The 20,187-nt window shown below is 40.5% G+C and overlaps 1 protein-coding gene across 3 annotated transcripts in view; it reads left to right on the forward strand.

Annotated features, from left to right (window-relative positions):
• cdh24b (cadherin 24, type 2b) overlaps window positions 1–20,187 on the forward strand; it is a 255,290-nt gene that overhangs the window by 226,631 nt on the left and 8,472 nt on the right. For all 3 annotated transcript variants that reach the window (XM_078935508.1, XM_011486562.4, XM_020710942.3), the window contains 4 exons: window positions 2,865–2,982; window positions 8,092–8,406; window positions 17,709–17,916; window positions 19,346–19,829. In XM_078935508.1, coding sequence (XP_078791634.1) covers window positions 2,865–2,982; window positions 8,092–8,406; window positions 17,709–17,916; window positions 19,346–19,829 — 1,125 coding nt within the window. The remainder of the gene's footprint in view (window positions 1–2,864; window positions 2,983–8,091; window positions 8,407–17,708; window positions 17,917–19,345; window positions 19,830–20,187) is intronic.

Below are 20,187 nucleotides of genomic sequence, written 5' to 3' on the forward strand. Positions count from 1 at the left end.
CTTTAAAGTCTGTTGTATGTGGAACCAGTGTGTGGATTTGATTTGCTCCGTTCTCCTGGTTCTGGTTAGAACTCTGGCAGCAGGGATGCAGCTTCCTAACAAAGATCAGATGAAAAATATTATTGCTATTACAGATGTTATGACAATCTAGCTAGCAGTGGAGATGGAAATCAGCTTTTCTAAATCTTATCTGGACATAAAACCTCTGAGTCCCACTATTTGTTGGAGAGGATTAAAAAGTTTGTTTGCTTATGGACATTTAGCTCATTTCCTTTTACACACACAATACAACTCGCATCCGAAAACAGCTGGTATGTTTTTTTTTCCTCTTTTGTCTCCCTCGTTTACTGTCGACTAGATGCAGATGTTCCTCCTTTGACCACTTCACCATAATTTGTCAGGGGCGGAGCTAGAAAAGGGGGAAGTGGGGCAAAAACTTTGGAAGGGTGGTAAATGAGAGCAGCAGAGTTTATGGCAATAACAAGCAAAAAGAATAAAAAAAATGTATGATGCGTAATTTTAGAGGTTCAAAATTTCATTTAACTGCTTAATTTAAGTAGGACTTTTTATATTTTTGCAATGCTTAAAGAAGCTTCTGTTGATGATTTCTTAATCTCTTTCAATAATTATACTAATATTGACCCCCATCACCCACCCCAGAAGAACAGAAACACTCACTCGAGCACAGGTGCTATCTCACCTTTGCACAAACAGTTTGCGTGACTGAATGAAATGCTTCACATGTGTTGGTCTGAATGCATAAGTAGACGTGTGTAAATGTTAGTGGTAGTTGTCCATGTACACTTTTTTGTGTGTGAACACTTTTGGAGCCAACAGGTGTGTTTGTAACGTTTGAGTGTGTGTGTGTGTGGACAGGCCCCGCCCATTTTAGATATTTATGCATCTTAACCTGTCAGTTGTGAATATAAAGCTCCAGCGACTTGTTGCTCTCTGACGCTTAATGATCGTACCCTCGCTACTAAAATCTCACCTCTACCCCCCCCCCCCATCTGTCATCACTCTCTCTTCTTTCCTTCTTTTCTTTTCCATCCAGTCCAACAAAAATATTTACAAAAAAAAATAATATGAATAAAGTTTAGCTGAAATTACAAAAGGGGTTTATGTAAATATACATTTGGTGTTTCATAAGATTCATAACCTCTGTTGTAAAAGTAAAATATGTCCAACACAAAAAGCTTTCAACTCTCATCTGTTTGCTTAGCTGTTGGACAGGACAAGTTAAAAAAAACATGAAAAATGAAAAAAAATGATGGACAAAGGATCATTTCAGAGGGAGAGTCCACCTCGTACCGTGTCACATCTTCTTCTTATATTCTCTTCTCCTATTTCCCTGCTTTTCTTTTTTTTTTCTTAATTGTTGAAGGTTGAAAAAATTCCCCTTGGCGACGTAAAAGTAAAAAAGTTGAAAGTTCTAATAAAAAATTTCACAAAGCCACTTTTTTAGTTGTTTTTTTTATCCTTCACTGCGCCACAATGTCAGAAATGTAAATGAAAATTCCTCAAAATTAGGCTATTCACAACAATTCTTATATGTTTAATAAAATACTGATTAATGACATCAATTACTTACAGGTAAAAATCCATCATTTTTGTGACACCAGTCTGTTTTTGTAAAAACAAAGAAAAAAGAAGTGTGTAGTAAGACAGGTTTCATTTAATTCCAGCACAAAAACACGTCTTTCAAGTTGTTTGTACCTGAATTTGAAGGCAATGCGTGATTCATTTATAACTGTATTCTGTCATGGGAGAATGTAGGATGCATGAAGCTGAATGCAGTCAGGAGACCCATTCAGCATGAAAGCAGGTGAATCCTCCACAGCCTGTTAGGATGCATCAGCTATTCATGTTGTAATTAAACTCCAGCCCTCTCTCAAACCCTCTTTTCTGCTCTTTTCATGCTTTCTTTTCTCTCCTTGTCTCTTTTATTTTTCCTTTTTTTTCATGTGATCCCTTCTCAATTAAAAAAATCATCAGTCTGCTCCTCAATCACTGCTTGGAAAACAACTCTTTTCTTTTTGTTTTTTTGGTTTTTACCTCCTTCCCCCCCTTCATCTTCGGTGTTCCACGCTGGCTCTATCAGCGTAATTTGGAGTCTTGGCCCATCTGTTGTTATTGCTGCTTCTGTTATTTTTCATCACCATCATGAGTCTGTGTTGTTTTGCCACTAAATCTGGGATTCTGTGGCGAATGCATTGATTTGTTTCTCGCCTGTGATGTTCATCTCTGCCTCTCTGAACACTGTTATTTCGGCGAGTGGGTGACGACGCCGGAATTACGGCGTGTTCCACCGTGTTGAAGCTGAGCGTTCCCGTCTCCATTTTGACAAGTCATTAGGCGAAACGCGGTTCAATATTCACGCCCAGGAACTGATAACATCATGTGACTGAACGCGCACACAAAACTTCTACAAGCCCCCCAAAAAAACCTTAAAGAGCGCCTTTTATCAGCACTTCTCCGAGAACATCTTGCATAATGACAGCTGGAGTTTTATGTAAAACAAAAATTATCCCTCGGTGTCGGCTGTGGGAGATTTCTTTCAGATTAATCTTGCTACAATTTCCCGTGAAGAGGCTTCTGCTAAATTGAAAGCCACACTTGACTGTATTTGTGAAAGGCGATTCCTCGTCAGACGCTGTTAGTTATTTGGTGTGAGTATCAGACGCAGTTTGATTGTGTTTTAACACTAATTGGCTTGTTTGGTTTCCTGCCGATGTTGGTTAATGGCCAGATGCTAAAAGCCTTTTGTGCGGGAGGGTTTCCTCCGTAAGCTTCTGTTTCGCTCTCTGCTCGCACGCCCGTTCACACCTGTCCTTCACGCAGGCTTTTTCGGTGTTTCGTTTCAGGTGGTGCAGGTGCTGCGGGCAATCGATAGAGATGAAGGCGGGAACGACAGCGCTGTGTATTTCAGCATCCCACCGGATTCTGCAGCTGCCCTCAACTTCAGCGTCAGGGACAGTGGTGGTAGGTACTCCCTCTTTTAGCATCCAGGCAGTTACATTAAAGTTCCACTTTCATCATCTTTGATCCATTTTTATTTATTTTTTAAACTTGTCCTTTCCAACAGCTAGGCAAACAGATGAGAGCTGAAGGCCTCTTGTGTTGGACATATTTTACTTTAACAACAGGGGTTCTGAATTTTTTGACAAACCAGAGGTATGTCTGAATAAACCCCTTTTGTAATCGAGGTCAAACTTTATTCATTTCAATCGTATTTGAAGATTTTTTGTGTTGGACAGAAAAGGAAAGGAGAGAAGAAAAGAGAGGGATGTTGGAGAGGGGGGGGTAGAAGGGTGATTATAAGGGGGGGGGGTAAAACCATGAAGCAGCATAAAGCAACATGGATGTTTCGATCCATTTTTAAAGTGTTCCCAGTGGTTTTTACATTACGGTTATGCAGATTTTTTTGGGTCAAAATCCAAAATACCCGCGTCGTTTTCTAGGACATAGTTTCTGCAGAGCGGCAGTAGTTCTTTAGAAATTCACCTTTGAGTTGTGGGTGGGACTGCTAGCACTGAGTAAGCCCGCCCCCTTCCCATCATTTAGCTGTTTTCATGCTCTCCCATTAGCATAGAGCCCCTCACAACCCCAACCTAACATTCCTGGTGCAACATTGGAGGCATCCAGCTGTACAGCTTAGAGCCAAATGTCAGAAAAACAAAGATGCACGTGGATTCTACTCATCTATAAGAGGATGCATCAAGCCACATTCACGCCGGCAGCCTTGACGTTTAAGCAGCCACTTTCAATGAAAAGTCTACGTAAACAGAAGTCAACCCGGCTTTCTGCGTTTTGAATGTCCGTGTTTATGCATCGCATACGCAGGTTAAGTCTGATCGCGTTCTGCGTTCAAATGCGGCGTTCACTGATGGCATGCTGGAAGTTTTGAACTTCTTGAGGCTAAATTGTGACAACCCTGAACCGTGATGCAACCAATCACTGACTGGGATTTGGTAGTGATGACGTGTGGGTAGCGTCTTTTCTCCTGCCCGCGCCAGATTTGAATTCTGTGACACCAGGTCTTTCATGTATCGGAATAGAGCTGTGAAAGAAAAAGTCTGGAGCATGAATTGTGGGATTTGCACCGCTTTGACTTTGCGCACTGAGCCTCTTTCATCTGTAGGTGGCGTACATGCAATAGGAAAGAGTAAAAAAAAAGAAAGATAAAGAAGCTTTCCTCTGGTTTCTCTATGCTAAATGCACGTTCATGAAACCGCATTTATATACATATATATATAGTGAATGAATAATGGACAAATTGTAAGCGCTTTGAGAAAAAGGGCAGATAAATCAAATCCATTTTTTTTCTATAGTGTGTGGGAGCAGGGAGCTTGTGCCGTCATACGTCACACCTACAAGCTTTTTCCAAATATCGTCTGCTGCTGATTCAGGAAATGTAGAAAAATGCTACAAGAACATGTTAAAACACCATTTTCATTGGAGTGGGTGTTTAAAGAAATATTTTTTTCCCAGTTACCCAAGCCAGTTGCTCTTAATCTTGATCACTGTCTTTTTATGTCATATCTATCTTTTACCTTCCCCTTAAGCACTCTGCTTCTCCAACTCCCCCATCATCTTCTTTCTCTCTGCCCTCAATATCTTCTATCCACATTTAAACCATGAATTCCTTACGCTTTTACTGTTTTTCTCTTCTCCTTTTTTTATTCTTACCTCTTTTTGTCTCTCCAAATTCTCCACATCCAAGCTTTTTCTCCCACGTCCACTCGTTTCCACAAAAACCTCCTTGGATGGAAACGGAGCTGCTTCATGTCATTTGCCTCGGCTGCACTGGATTTGGCATCAAACTCACTGGATTTCCTCAGCTTCTTTGTGCAGCACAAATTACTTTACCTGATGGTTGAGTTTTAGTCAAAATTAAAAGTAAAGCAGTTAGGAAACAATTCTCCAGTATATTTCTGTGATCGACACGATGGCGTAGCCTACAAATCTGTTCCAGTTTATCTCAAAGAAGGTAAGTGAGGTGGAGGTCGGGGCTCTGCGGGGTCAAGTCGGTTCCTCCTTGCCAAAGAAACCCAAAACTCTGTCTTTATGCTGTGGGGTGAAGTCACACTGGAATTTAAGGTTTAGGTCGCAAATATTTATTGACTTTGAAATTAACACTTGACATTTTTTTTCCCTTTCAAATGATCTTTTTGCATGTTCAAGTTACCCACAAATCTGTCTATATTCTTAAAGCCTATTGCAGAACAACACGAAAAAGAAAAAAAAAGTAACATTTTATAGTATAATATAGTATATTTCATGGAATCTCGACTATTTCGGAAAAAAAACTCACATTTATCAAAAAAAAAAGGAATCTGCGGTTAGAAGAAGTGGTTTTCCAGCCGTATCACAATTTACTTATTTGGCAAAAAAAGCAGTGGAAACACATTTTTTTTCAGGATTTAAAGGAATCACGTGACCAACAACCAATGGCAATGCGCTTCTTGGAAGGCTACACAACGGGCCCCACAAAACACCACAGTTAAAAGAAATTTTTTTCTAGATATGCAGATGAATCGCTGGTTTCCTAAATTGATCACACTGTATATAAAACATAATCCTAGACAGCTGCTGTTCTCTCTTTCTCTCTACAAAAGCTTTCATCTTTTTTTTCCTTAAAAAAAAGACAGCAAACCACACTAGTGTTTTTTTTTTAACTTGGTTAGAAAGTGACTCAAAGTGACACCCGTGTCCATTAGTGATCCACAGTCACTGGTCTCTGCATCTGCTCCTGTTAGAGTCTCTATTTCATCTTTTATAAAATAATAATAAAAAGAGAAAAAAACCTGTTTTGTGGTATTTTTCCCTGCAGCCTTTTCCTCTCAGCAGTGGATTTTGTGAAGCTGCTTTGATTGTATGTGTCTGAATGTCTGAAACCACCTCGGAAATCGAAACAGAACATGGTGCCTTTAGAGATCGTTTCAGCTTCAACACCTTTTTCGTTTGTACCTCTAAAACTGCAGGTACGATGCCACTATTGAATTGTCAAATGGCTGTACCTTAACAAATATTGATCTGTCTTTTCAGAGCGCTGTTCTTTTTTTCTAAAGGAATAGGGGTTTTCTTTAAAAAGCAAAACAGAAAAGCTAATTTATTGTTCTTCAGAGGATTTTTTTGTCAGTCTTTGAGCTGCACTCAAAACTGTAATTTTTCTTCCAATATGGATTATATGAATAAAACCATCCAAAATATATTCAATCTTCAATTATACTTGCATTCCTAAAGACATTGAAATATGTGTTAAAATGGCGAGACAAAGCGTTCGGGTTCTTTTAGCGGTCTTATCTCTGCACAAATCCTCAAATGCATGCTGCGTTTAAGTACTGGTGGAAAACTGGGACATCTGGGATTGTGTAAGAATTTTTTGTTGTATCAAAGCTGGGAGGATCTGGAAAGATCACTATTGGATCATAGATGAAGAGGATTAACTCCCTGACATGTGGTATCAAAGGCCTCTTTGATGCATCATCCAGCAGAAGAACAGGGGAACAAAAAGATCATTTTCGGTTCCATATGGACGGCTTGTCACGAAAAGATGCAACATTATTTGCTTTGTTCGAGGAGATAATAATTTGATCTGTGGTTTGGATTATGGAATAACTTTGGGATAATCGCTGCTGTCTTTTTGCTACTAGCTGTTGAGCACGTTTTCAAAATATGGCATAGTCTATCCATATTCCTTTGCTTTTTAATATTTTATTTTTAAAACATTCTCCTGATAGTTTAAAAAAGGTTGTGCCACATCATAAGATTCACAACACATGTAAACTGAAGCAAATTAAACAAAAAGAAGAGAACATATTTAAATGCATCAGGATTTTAGATGATCTTCATATACTTCTGTTTAAAATACTGTAGCTAAGATACTAATAAAGTTTTAACATATTGCAAAAATATGTTATGAGTCCTTCGTCAGGATGTCCTGATGTAACTTATTTTAAAAACTTGTTTTAAATGAATTCAAAACAAATATATACTTTGCTAGTTCTGGCTTGGACCCCCTTTTTCCCCCTTGGTGGCATAGATTCAACAGATTTCAGCTGAACAATCATGATGTCCATCTGCCGCTCCACCTTATTCCAAAGATGATGTATTTGATTGAGATCTGATGTGGAGGTCATCTGAGTCCAGTGAACTCATTGTCATGTTCAAGAAACCAGTCTGAGATGATTCCAGCTTTTGGACATGGCACCTTATCCTGCTGGAAGTAGACATCAGACGATGGTACTCTGTGGTCATATAGGGATGGACGTGGTCAGCACAATACTCAGGTAGGCTGTGGCGTTGAAACCATGCTCACAAAGGGGGCCACCAGCCTGAACCGTTGATACAAGGCAGGATGGATCCATGCTTTCATGTTTTTTACCATTTTTGACCCTGCCATCTAAATGTGGCAGCAGAAATGGAGATTCTTCAGTCCAGGCAACGTTTTTCTAATCTTTTATTGTCCAGTTTTGATGAGTCTGTGTGAATTGTAGCCACAGTTTCCTGTTCTTAGCTAACAGAAGAGATAGTCGGTATGGTCTTATGCTGCTGTAGCTCATCTGCCTCAAGGTTGTAAGTGTTGTGCGTTCAGAGATGCTCTTGTATTTGAGTTCCTGTTGTCTTTCTATCAGCTGGAACCAGTCTGGCCGTTCTTCTCTGATCTCTGGCATCAACGAGGCATGTCTGCTTATATACTGGATATTTTCTCTTTTTCAGACCATTCCCTGTCAATCCTAGAGATGACTGAAAAACCAGTTCGTACCAACAGCCATGCCGCTTTCAAAGTCATTTCAATCACCTTTCTTCCCCATTCGGATGCTCGGGTTGACCTGCATGTCTACGTGATTGGCTGATTAGAAATTTGCCTTAATCAGCAGTTGAACAAGTGTATCTAATAAAGGGGCCTGTACGTGTAGATTATTTTTGTGCTTTATTTCCTCAGAAAAGTATGGGGTTTGCAAATATGAGTACAGTGACATTGACAAACATCTTTCCAATAGGGTTCTGCTAACATTCACAGCAGAATATGTCCTTCCACCCTGGAAAAGCTGATTAATAATGTCTTCCCTGCTGTCCCCTCCCCAGGTCCCACGGCCAGCCTGGTGCTGCTGTCTCAGCTCCAGCCTCTGTCCCGCTCCCAATCATCCACCTTGACGCTCTATGTTCCACTCGTCCTGAGGGATGGAACGTCGGGCCTAACCAGCACGGGGACAGTCACCGTGTCCATCTGCCCCTGCCTGAGAGGCGGAGCTAAAGCCGGCGAGAAGGAGAAACTGACGGAGGGCGAGTGGGATTGGGAAAGGGAAGCAGTGTGCCTCCCCCAGCAGTCGTCACTGCCCTCCCCTGGCCTCAGCACTGCTGCTCTGCTTGCTATCCTGGCTTGTGTTGCTACATTACTGGGTAAATCATCTCTTTATTTTATTTTTTTCTGATTCAGAAAAGAGTGAAATGCAAATTAAAATAGGAAAAAAAAGGGTTTAGTAAATAGTGTTTAAGGCTGTTTATTCTTTACTAAATCCCTGGATGCTTAATCTGCATATGAAAACAGTGAAAGCTAGAGATTAAATTAGTTATTTATTTTAGTCACAGTTCTGCTGTGAGAAAGAATGTGCTCAGGAAAAATGGAGCCTTCAGTGGAGCTCCTTGTGCCTTAGTATTGATTTTGCACATCTTTGGGACTCTGCGGAAGGAATGTACTTCCAACAGACATTCCCTGTTTTAGACTCCTACTTTCCAGTATGTGCTAGATTGCATTGGGATTTGGGGACTGCTCAGTTCACCTGCTTCAGCTTTCTCACTTGACTAGAAGCAATGTTACTCTTGCTGTAGCTGTTGTTGGATAGTTAACCCATAACAAGTGTTGTTTTTAACAAGATAAAACAACCATTGTTTCAAGGTCAGATGGGTACAAATCATTTTAAAAAATACATGTAAAACATTGGAAAAATTCATTTAATTAGTATTTTTTTCAGCAGCATTACAGATTTTATTTTCTGATTCAACTTATTGATTTTTGGATACTGTGCTTTGCTGATGACTATTTGATTTTCTTGCAAGAGCTTTAAATGACATGAAAGTAAACAAAGATCATCATGAGAAGGTTCTATTTTATTATTCAACTAAACAAAAGCACAGTCATATATTCATTGGATTGGATTAATTTCATTTTATTGTTTTCGACATATGTCACTCTTTATCCAGCATATCATAAAGCCTGGTACATACCATCATCAACCTGTCGGTTGCTGTTTCTCTGCAGTTGTTTTGACTATTATAGATTTTCAGGCATCATCAAACAAAATTGATGGACTGTAACATGTTTCTTTCAAATGATGATCACCCAGTCACAACGTTGCACATTTGCAATTCTTGTCAAGGTACCTACACACCGCCCTCGGTGACGTTCAAGTGGCCACTTTCAATGAAAAGTCCATGTATGTATGAGCTTCTGCTTTTAGAACTCCGCTTTTAGGTACAAGTTTTTCATTTTGGTCTCGGACTCTAAGTACAAAATGGGTGTTCACTGATCGCATGCTGGAAGTTCAACCAGTTGTATTTCTGACTACTAAATCACAGAACAGCGGAACTTTGTCTATCAGGGACTCAGATTTGGCAGTGACGTATGGGTGGCGTCCTTTTTAAATCACGGAAGTGCAAACTGGTTGTAAACATCAACATGGACAATAAATTGATAATTCCAGTTTGTGCTGGGCTGGAATTTAGGGACGCCAAGTCTTGCATTTATCAAAATTGCCCGAAAACACTTTCAGACACCACTACAGCTTCAAATACCCCCACAATTGGAGCAATTGGGAGTAGCCGGAGAGGTGGACTTTGCCTTAGTTTTAATTGAAAGTGGCTGCTTAAACGCGTGTTGCAGAGGAAGTGTTAACATAACGAAAATGCCACGAAATGACATGACTTTTATTTTGAAAGTTCTTTGCTGTTGATGACATGGTAGGACAGCAAGGAAAACCTACAATGACTCTGATTTGCTTAAAAATGCCAACAGCAGGACAAAAATTGGATTAAAATCTGAAATATGTGGCACCCTTTTGCCTGTTGCCAGTCAGTGGGGATTGCAAAATCTTAACTAATTTATCTAAACCAAAATTTTAGGATTTGTGAGTTTTTGCTCGCCACTTTACCATATTAACTCTATTTGAGTCCTCAAAACAGAAAAAAACAACAATCTAACTAAAGCGTGGATGGTAAAACTTTTCACCTCCCGCTCATTCTGCTCTCAAGACTTTATTGGAGTTTATAAAGTGGCCTCTTAGTCTAGTTTTTCTCATCACTTCATAGAATTTTAAGACATTTTCCGTTTTTAAAATTCCCTTTACAGCCTCTCTGCGGATCACGTCGAGCCCCATCTTTTTAAAATGCGTGCAGAGCGTGTTTTTGCAGGCATTCAAATCTTCAAGGGAGCATGTGTACTTTTCCACATTAATGTGTAGATTACCCTTACAACAGGCGCCAATTCAACCACCAGCCGTTACAGAGCCTGGCTTTTGAACTTGTTACTGATAACACTCTTTTCACCTCTAATCTGTATGGGGTCAGTTTCTTGCAAAAAGGCGTTTGGAACTGATTTGTTTGATAAATAGGTGCATAAAGGTTTTGGATCATCCGGGAAGAGTCTATCCAAGAAACGTGGATTTATTTTTAACAGAACGTCATACTGTAATGCTTGACAATGAGGATCTTTTTCCCTTGTGATAGTATCTGCTGCTGAGTTTCTTTGGCAGTACTGACAGATCTGGGATCCCAGGGGTCCAGATTGGATGCGTGTCCTTGTTGTGTTCTCACCAAAATTTCGTGCAGAATCTGAATGAGTTCTTTAATGACTTTGAATGATCTTTCTAAACCCTCTCAATTTAAGAACTTTTCCCTGAAATTTGCGCTGAAACCAGTTTTGCACATGAAACAAAATTTGACAAACTTTGATGAACCGGATGCTGGTGCTGGCAAACTAGTCATTTGCAGTGGCTAATAACAAGAAAAGTGGGCTACGAAACAGAGCAGTTAGTTCAGTGAAATAACTAGTCTTTTATTGATTGATTTTTATTTTGGTTCCTATTTGTTTAGTTACTTTATCTTATTGCATAAATATCTCTTCCGTTCTCTAGGGTTCAAGCACATTGTTTTTGAGTCCTGGGCTCTTCTTTCTTACTGTTCCTTTACCGCGCCTAGCATCCTATGAAACTGAATTTTTGACATAGTGAAGAATAACCCCAAAAATAATGACATTACAGTGGCGGAAACCATAAAAAAAGATAAGATCTCTTATGGGTCATAAATAAAAAAAAGATTCAAAATCCACAAACAAAACCAGAACAAACATGTTTTGGATATCCAAAGGAAGTTTTAAAAATCATTATGGAATGCCAACATGACCTCTGATCTGGTGGCCAATGTTGTGGCAAAGTGTTACATTGGTGATTTTTCACGTTTATGGCAAAAAGAAACAACCATTTGTTTGAATGATCTTCACAAGATTTCACATATGCTTTTAAATCCACAACCACAATTGAAGTTTTGTCGACTTTTGACCTTGGGAAGGTAAAACAATCCACTTTAGTATTGGCTACATATTTAAACTCCTCCTACGGGTTTCAATCAATCGCCTCCTAACTACTGGAGCATCACTGGGACGCAACTTGGGAAGAAATGGTCGATTCAAAGTTTGTATATATTTTTAACGGCGTTAGCGTGCCAAACTAAAAAAAAAAGGCGTGTCCCTGTTGCTCCTCCATGTTTTACAAAACAATTGTGAAAATGTAATACATAATTGGTTTGGCTCAAGCTGAACAAATTTATATATGAAATATGACCGTATTAAAAATATGGGTGTGGTTAGCAAGAAATCTTTGTTGCCAAGGAAATTCAAAACATTTCTTTAGCAGATCCTTCAATAAAATATGTTAGACCTGTTCGTCATCCCTAGGCAACCAAAAAATAAAATAGTTGCTATGGAGACAAAATCAACAAAAAAGCAACAGGTGTTTTTTCCCCCCCATTAATTTGTCACATACACTTACCAGGGTGTCAAGCGTTAAGGAGGAGAGTGAGGGGGGGTGTAGCATGTCCCTTTTTATTTCATGATCATAAATATTTGTACCCCATCTGTAAAAGGAGTTTTTTGTCTTTTTGACACTTCTGTTTTTCGTCATGCAAAAATAAAGCACATTAGATTTTTTTTTCTCATTTACACTACATAAAGTAGAATGAAACAATTCCTGATGCAGCTACATTTAATTCCAAGCAGTTTGGGGATGCATCGAAGCATTTGATCCTTTTTTGTTTGGGTAGTTTCTGAGTTTTGGATGCCACCGCGCACTCTGAGAGAGAGATTTGAGTCTAAATCTTCAACCCATAATTCCCTAGTCAGCAGTTGGCAATGGCAGACTGTCGGTTCTGATCTCTTTGTCAGCACATATTTGGAAGGACTCACGTGTTTTGTTGGGGCCAGGCTTTTAAAATACAGCTCTTTAGATAGGATCTAACATACATTTTAAATTCAGAGCCAAGCCATTCCTTAAAGTTTCCTTATTTTGTCTTTTGCTTAAAAAATTCGTCTAATTTTTGAGTGCAAAACCTGATAGACGTTACTTTCACATATTTATTTTACAACTCTGCTTTTCAAATCCATCATATAACAATAGGAAAAATGTATAAACACGCTATGAAATAAGATTTAAAAAATTGTTCGCATTCACTATAGAGTGTTCATTTCACATATCTTAGAATTATGCATATTATACACAAAATATATCAAATGTAGCGGCTAGAGCAAACAATATTCATACCATAGACGATATAAGGCAAAAAGATGCTTTTATTCTTAAATTTGTCTTAATTTAACACTGTGTAAATTATTAGTCATGTTAAACATTGACAAGTGTGAATGGTTTTATTTGCTGTGCTTTAATTAGACAGGTCTGAGTATGGAGATCAACAAAGGGAAAATGATTATTTTAGCTTCTGTGAACGTGTTCCTGTTTCTCATTGTGGGTGGTTAATCTGCGGTGGGAAGTAAATCTACAGTCATGATATTGTTGACGGTTGAATTATTTGATTTCCATGGAAATAATCCAATAATCCCTGGTGAATGGGTGAATCCTTGCTGAATGGTTTCCCTTAACAAACAGCATGAGAGGTTGCTCATAGAGTCAAGGTGTGGAGAACTTGATGGAGCTGGTGTCAATGTACTAACAAGAGTCCTTCGTCAGGATGTCCTGATAAGGTTTTTTTGGCTGCGATCCAATTTCGAGTCCTTTAATTTTGAGTATCTGGGAAGGTCGAAATCCTGATCTGATACTTTTGTAGGTAGATAGATAGATAGATAGATAGATAGATAGATAGATAGATAGATAGATAGATAGATAGATAGATAGATAGATAGATAGATAGATAGATAGATAGATAGATAGATAGATAGATAGATAGATAGATAGATAGACCCAGTTGAGTGGGTCGTCCAATGATCGAAGGGTCGGCGGTTCGATTCCAGCTCCCACCAGCCAAATGTCGTTGTGTCCTTGGGCAAGACACTTCACCCTCCAGGGCTCCAGACTAACTTTTTTCACTAGGAGCACAGTGGCCCCTAACTGAAAATTTTAGGGGCACAACCAGAAAATTTAGGGGCGCACACCGTAAATCAACATTATAACCAAATCTACTCATTTCCACTGTATTACTAAGAAATACTTTAATAATAGACGCAGAAATTACAATGTGCTGTTTCAAATTCAGTGTCACATTTTATTCTGCACTTTTGAAGATGCAACAACAAGGTAAACTGACAGCACCATCGCTGTCATGACAGTACAAATAGTAAAGAAAACGGATGGAAATTTATCTTTGTGACACCAAATAGGTGCAGCCAAGATGCACAATAAGTGTGTTTGAGATCACAAAAATATCGCGAGAAAGGGGTGGGAGCAAGGGGCAAACCTACCCGGACACAGCTGGAAACTGAACTGACTGAAAGCTGCCCTACAGACTACAAAACAATGCATTATGGGACACGTGTCCTGATGGTTTTTGTAGTGGAGTGATTAATTAAAATAATTTAAAATACCAATTTATTAAAAAAGGCTACATACATCACAAAACCTTAAAATAATCATACAATATATAATAACACAGATCACACTAAGGGGGAGAAGAATATTAAAACTAAATTGAATGTTAAGGACAACTCAAATTTCCTGTTCTCCTTCAGTCTTGCTGCAGATTTGCTTTCATCTCACAGCCCCCCCGCCTGGTCTCCCCAATGATCCAGGCGAGCTGCCGGTTCATCTCAAACACGTCTATCGTTGCATTTTCCCCACGTATTTTCAGTGTGTCTTAAACTAATGTTGTTTTTGCTCGAGCGTGTTTAAAGTTCAAGCCCCATTAGCTGTCACGCATGTAGGTGTGGGACATTTATTCTCCTCAGCTGACGATCTCCCGCGGGAGCGGTGTGCTGCCGTAACGGCCGTGCATAAACCCTTTGATGCGCCGCTGTAACCGTAACCAAAACCTAAACCTTCCTCCGGGTCTGTGCGGCCCAAAGAAAAGTTCAGCACGGACTGCATGTATTTAGAAAATTACGAGCGAATAAATACGTTCTAAAGGAAAGTAAGGAACTCCTTAATGTGGTCCGGGGAGGGAGGGGGCTGTCAGGTGTCCTGCTTTCAAGCCCGGTCATTGCCATGCCCCCAAGAGTCATATACCCCACTGTGATTGGTTGCTTTGTCAGCTCAGCGCACGGCAATGAAAAAGTGTCATTCATACAAACTGGCGGGCTGCAGTAACATTAAACCTTCATATTAAGGCGGGGACCGCAAAATATCATCTTGGGGGCCGCAAATAGCCCGCGGGCCGCGAGTTTGAGACCCCTGCTGTACACTCTGGCACTGGTACACTAGCCGCAGGTCGGAAGAACGAATCAATAGTTCTCTTACCCATAGCTCAGACGCACATATCAGGTTGTGATGATATTTGTCTCAGTTTCCTTCCCACAGATGTTTACGCGCACTCGATTATCTCTAGGCCCTTCCCCCTCCACGCATTTTAGCCACTTACAGTGGCTTTCCCTATTCTTCTCATACGCAGTGGCCGCCTCACACACAGGCATCACGCGAGAGTGTACGTGCTCGCATTTCATGAGTATGTGCGCGAGTGTGTGTGTCTGCCTGCGTCCATGTGGGCTTGCGTCTCATTGATTATTTCATTGATCATTGACGTGCCCCTTCCACGTTTAATGTATAAAAAATACAGAGGGTGGGGGAGGCAAATTTACTGGTCGCACATGTGCGACTGGATGTAAAATTCAGTCGCACACTCTCAAATTTTGGTCGCAAAATGCGACCAATTGCTCGCAGTCTGGAGCCCTGCCCTCCTTGCCTCCAGTGTAGCTCCACTGGTGTGTGGATGTGCATGAATGATCCCGGTGATGGTCAGAGGGGCCGTAGGCGCGAACTGGCAAAATAGTTACCTGTTAACAAGTACAATAGGGGATAATTAGTGATGTGAGAAAGTTTGGTGACCGTGACTGCTTTAGCATATTTTTTGACTTTTGACACGTCCCGCAAAGCGAATCAACTTTCACTGATTCACAGTGAAAGCCCTGAAAGCCCTTCCTGATGCAACCCTGTATTTTATCCGGGCTAGGGACCGGCACAGGGTGACCCAAACTTGGACCTCCTTGTGGCTACATAGTTAGGCAGTAGCATGAAGGGTCTTGCCTAAGGACCCACATTGGATGAAGCTCATTGCGCCCCCTAGGAAGCAAACCCTGGTTTCACTAGCTCATATCAATGTAATTATTTATTGTAATTTTGGTTGTTTTTAAGAGATTATGGATTTTTTTTTCATCACATCTTCTCAAAGCTTGTACTTTGTAGACGGCCCCTTAGCAGTCACCACACTGCCAACTCTCTGTCGGCAGCACGGAGAGAGTAATTCTCATTAATAGGAAACAATAACCTGATCTTTTTCCCTTTGAAATGCGTTTGTATGTAATTTTTTGCATTATGACAAACCAATAGAGAGAGATTTGCTGTCAGTTTTTAACATTTATTAAAGAGTTGTTGAGTCCGGAAGTCAGAAATCTGTGAATATCTTGCTAAATGGACCAAACCGTGTTTGTGCACCTCCTGATTTAAGCAGTGCAGTATTCTGCTGCACTCTTTGACAATAAAATATCTAGTTGTGTTCATAACAAGCACACTTCTAGTATAGTATTTATCCGTGATGATAAACTTGAAATATATAGCACCAAATTGCGGAGCTAAACATTTTATATGGTGGGGCGGTAAGGGGCAGAAGACTTTGGAAAAGTCTATGCAGTAAATTCATTCTGCGGTTCCCAATGGTTACTTTTTAAAGTTAAAAGCAACTTAAAAAATATCAAGGTTGTTCAAAACAAAATGCAATCTATTTAAACTGATGTTTGCTTCATTTACAGAACATTCTCAACTCCCAACAGCAAATGTTCTGATCCACTAACAGCAAGTCCTTGTTTTTTTAAATATTAAGCTTTCATGTATTAGTCATAAAAAGCAAAAATGAACTGATACAAAATACATTGAAAATATGTTATGTGTGTAATTTGGGGGGCCAAAACATGCTTTTTTAAAATTTTTGCAATGCTTAAAGAAACTTGTTTTGATGAGTTCATAGTTTTTGTCAATAATGATACTAATATTGATTTTAAAAATGGAGGGGGCAGAAGCCCGCCCAACCCCCCCCCCCCCCCCCCCCCCTTCCCCCCTGTAGCTTTGGCCCTGTATGGACCTAAACAAAATAATGAGATTAAAATAAATATTTAATCCCTTAATCCGGATGCAATAGATTCCGTTTGAGTCTGAAACTACGTGTTCGGGCCCGATTGGGACATCCCTAGTCCTTCTGCAACTTTGCAGCTGCACCGTAGCTCACACTCACTTCACAAACTAAAGTTCTAACTCTGCGGTATCTACTGTAAGATCACCTTCACGCTGCGCTTCCATTTTGATTGAACTGGACGTCTCCTCCTGCATGACAACAATCCGGCCCCATCAACAGTCTGAGAGGCTGACTGAATGAAAATAAAACTGGTGCTGGCCGCGTGCCCGAGCCTTCTCAGCAGCTCCACATAATGCAATTTAGCATTTGAATCTTTTTGCAAAACGGCATATTAAATTAGTTAATATTACGCTGTGATGAAAAGTGCACAGATGATCGCTTGGAGTTTGTTGCCGCTGACCTTGCCAGAAGACACATTTGAGCTAAACTCAAACATTTCTTGCTAAAAAATGTCACCCATCTAGTATCTGTAGTACAAACATTACCTTGGTTACTAAGCTAATTAAAAGTTCTTGTAAATTAGAGCTGAGCTAAAAATAAAAAAAGCTGCCATATTTTCCTGGATGACTTTAACCAAAGGTGTCTTCCTCAGATTTGCTCATTATCACCATGCTGGGGTCAAACCAGGCACCCTGCTGTGACATTGGAAGTCCAGCATTCCCAGTGTGGCCTCCATTTGTCCAGTCGGAGCTTCCAGTCAATTAAAGAAGGGAGGCATGGAGTCAGCTGATGACTGAGCTCTTTGCGTCTCACCTCTCTGTCTTTTCACTTTGCCACCTCCACCTCCGTCCACTTATTTCCCCTTGTGACTCCTTCCCCACTCATCCCTTTCCTCCCGCTTCTTTCTCCTCTATGCCCGCCGGTAGCGGTGAGCGCGCTGTCACTGTCGCTGCGACGTCAGAAGCGCGACTCCCTGTCGCCGCTGGAGGAGGACGACGTGCGCGAGAACATCATAACCTACGACGACGAGGGAGGAGGAGAGGCTGACACGGCCGCTTTTGACATTGCCGCGCTCCAGAACGCTCCCCACAGCTCACGCTCCCGTGGCTATCGCACGCTCGACAGCAGGAATATGTAAGTAGACCAGACGGGTGTGTGGGAGGGGTTCGCTTACACGTGCTGGTGGATGTTTAATTACATCAAACCAGCAGCAAGACTTGTATTACACGCTGAAAGGAAGGCAGGAGGGAAACACATTTCCCCCCCTTTAGAAGGGAACGCTTTTATCACAGTCCAGCACTTAAGTGATCCGCTTGAGTAACTGATTGAGCCTCGAGTCCCAGGTCATCCTCAGTCACCCCTCAAAATGCTTAAACAGACGGCTATCAAGCGTGGCATTCCTTGGAGACCACTTTGTTGTGTTCATTTTGTTCAAGTTCATTTATGCTCTTCCACATCAGAGGCTTGTTTGCGCGCACTTTGATGTTCCTGGGAAACAATGTAATTACCTTTGGACTAATAATTAGCTTCAGGATTCATGAAAGCCATATGGAAAGGTCATAAACAAGTACAAAGGCTGTCTCCAGCTTTTTCCAAAATTGCTTTTTACCCTTCTATTCCATGCAAAAGCAGGAAAACTCATTTAAATCTCATGCAATCTGGTGCAACATCCCTGCAACAGTGCTACCTTTGTTTTTGTTTCCCTTTTACCTTTTAGTTAATGCAATGGCACAGACACGTCGATTCCTAAAGTTTCCCTCTTACAGCCACTTAAACATTCATAAAAAATATAACTATGTGTTGGCTCTTACTGCACTCTACTTTTTTAAATAAAGATGTGTTAATGGAAGAAAAAACGCCAAATCCCATCTTTGGACAATTGCCTCTACTGCCAACTTTCTCTAATGTATAGCTTTTTTTTAAAATAATAATGCAAATCTCAATATAAAAGCCCTAAAGCTCTCTAAATAATTAACTTAAATTAGGTTGACAGTCATGCATTAAAATTGTATACTGGATAATAATAAGAAAATATTCAAGTGACATATTTTCTGTTTGGAGAAAAAAGCCTACAAATCTTTTATGCATTCAAAACAAGAAGGAATGTGTTCTCTTGTTCATAATCTGGAGTGGAAATGAATTATTAGAGAATTGCTTCACTGAAATAAATTTTTATTCTGGGAAGCAGTGTAAGTTTAAGGAATTGCTGAATAGTCTGGAACAAAACCAAGGGAAACTGTGGAACAAAACCAATTCTAGGTTTGCCAAATAAAATCTTAAAAAGTACTTAGTTTAGCTACTTCTGTCGTGGTTTTTCAGTCTGTTCCTGCCAAAAGCAGCTGGGCAGCGACATGTTGAGAGAAGGCAAGGTGTACAATTGTGAGGATCAAAGTTGAGCAGTTATGTGTAGAGTTCTAAAAGTGGCAATAAAGTGTCTTCAGTAAAAAATAGAGAAAAAAACAGCAGAAAAATAGGAACAAAGCAATTGTTTTATCAGAGGCCACTTGTCACAAAAACTCCAAAATGGACGAGTGATATGCGTGTTTCCTCTTGTGTCTTCCAGTCGATACAACCAGCACGCTCAAGACAAAAGCCGCAACTACAGCTGGGCTCAGAATGCGGCTCTGGATCACAACTTCTCAGGAACAGGAGGGCCTCTCTATGGTCGTCTCTGCTACAGCAGCCAAACGTTACCCGTCCTCCGTCGCACGCCGGGAGGAACTTTCGACCAGGGCTTGGCAGAGTTGGCCTATCGGTTTCCGGGAGGTCAGCCGGACCAATCCCTGGTCATCCAGAACCAGGGGGCCGCGGTCGGGCCCATGGAGTCAGGGGCTGTGTATATAGCTCCCATGGACCTCAGCAAAGGAAGCCAAACGGGGAGTCGAGCCGGAAGCAGAGACGGGACGGCCACCTTAAGTGGGGTGAGCACGTCAGATGGAGGTACGCCCAGGACCGGCGACTATCAGGAGAAAGGAGGAGGTCCTGCCAGTAACTGTACAGAGGGGAGTAGTGAGGAAAGATGTACCAACGGTCAAGACATGGACTGGGTAAGGATCATACCGGAGCCGATGGTGTTGATGAATCATTTGTTTTAATCCCAACACAACAATTTCAACATGGAGCTTCTTGTTTTGTTTGTTTTCTTTTTGGAAAAAAGTTGGTTTTGTGTTTTAACTTTACTTATCAGCCTACAAAAACAAATTTAAAGTAAAAGAAAACTGTGAAAGTCATGTCATTTTTGCATTTGATGATCCACAAATACACTTCTGTCCTTCAGAATGTGAGTTTGTCAAATGTAATTGGAGGAACAAAAATGAAGGATGCGGCTTTGAATTCCGGATTAAGGTGAATAAATTGCTTGATTAATTATAGATGGCAGCATTGGAAATATAATTAAAGCTGAAG

This window comes from Oryzias latipes, chromosome 17 (assembly GCF_053564925.1).
Source record: "Oryzias latipes strain Hd-rR chromosome 17, Olatipes_Hd-rR_3.1".
NCBI classification, from domain to species: Eukaryota; Metazoa; Chordata; class Actinopteri; order Beloniformes; family Adrianichthyidae; genus Oryzias; species Oryzias latipes.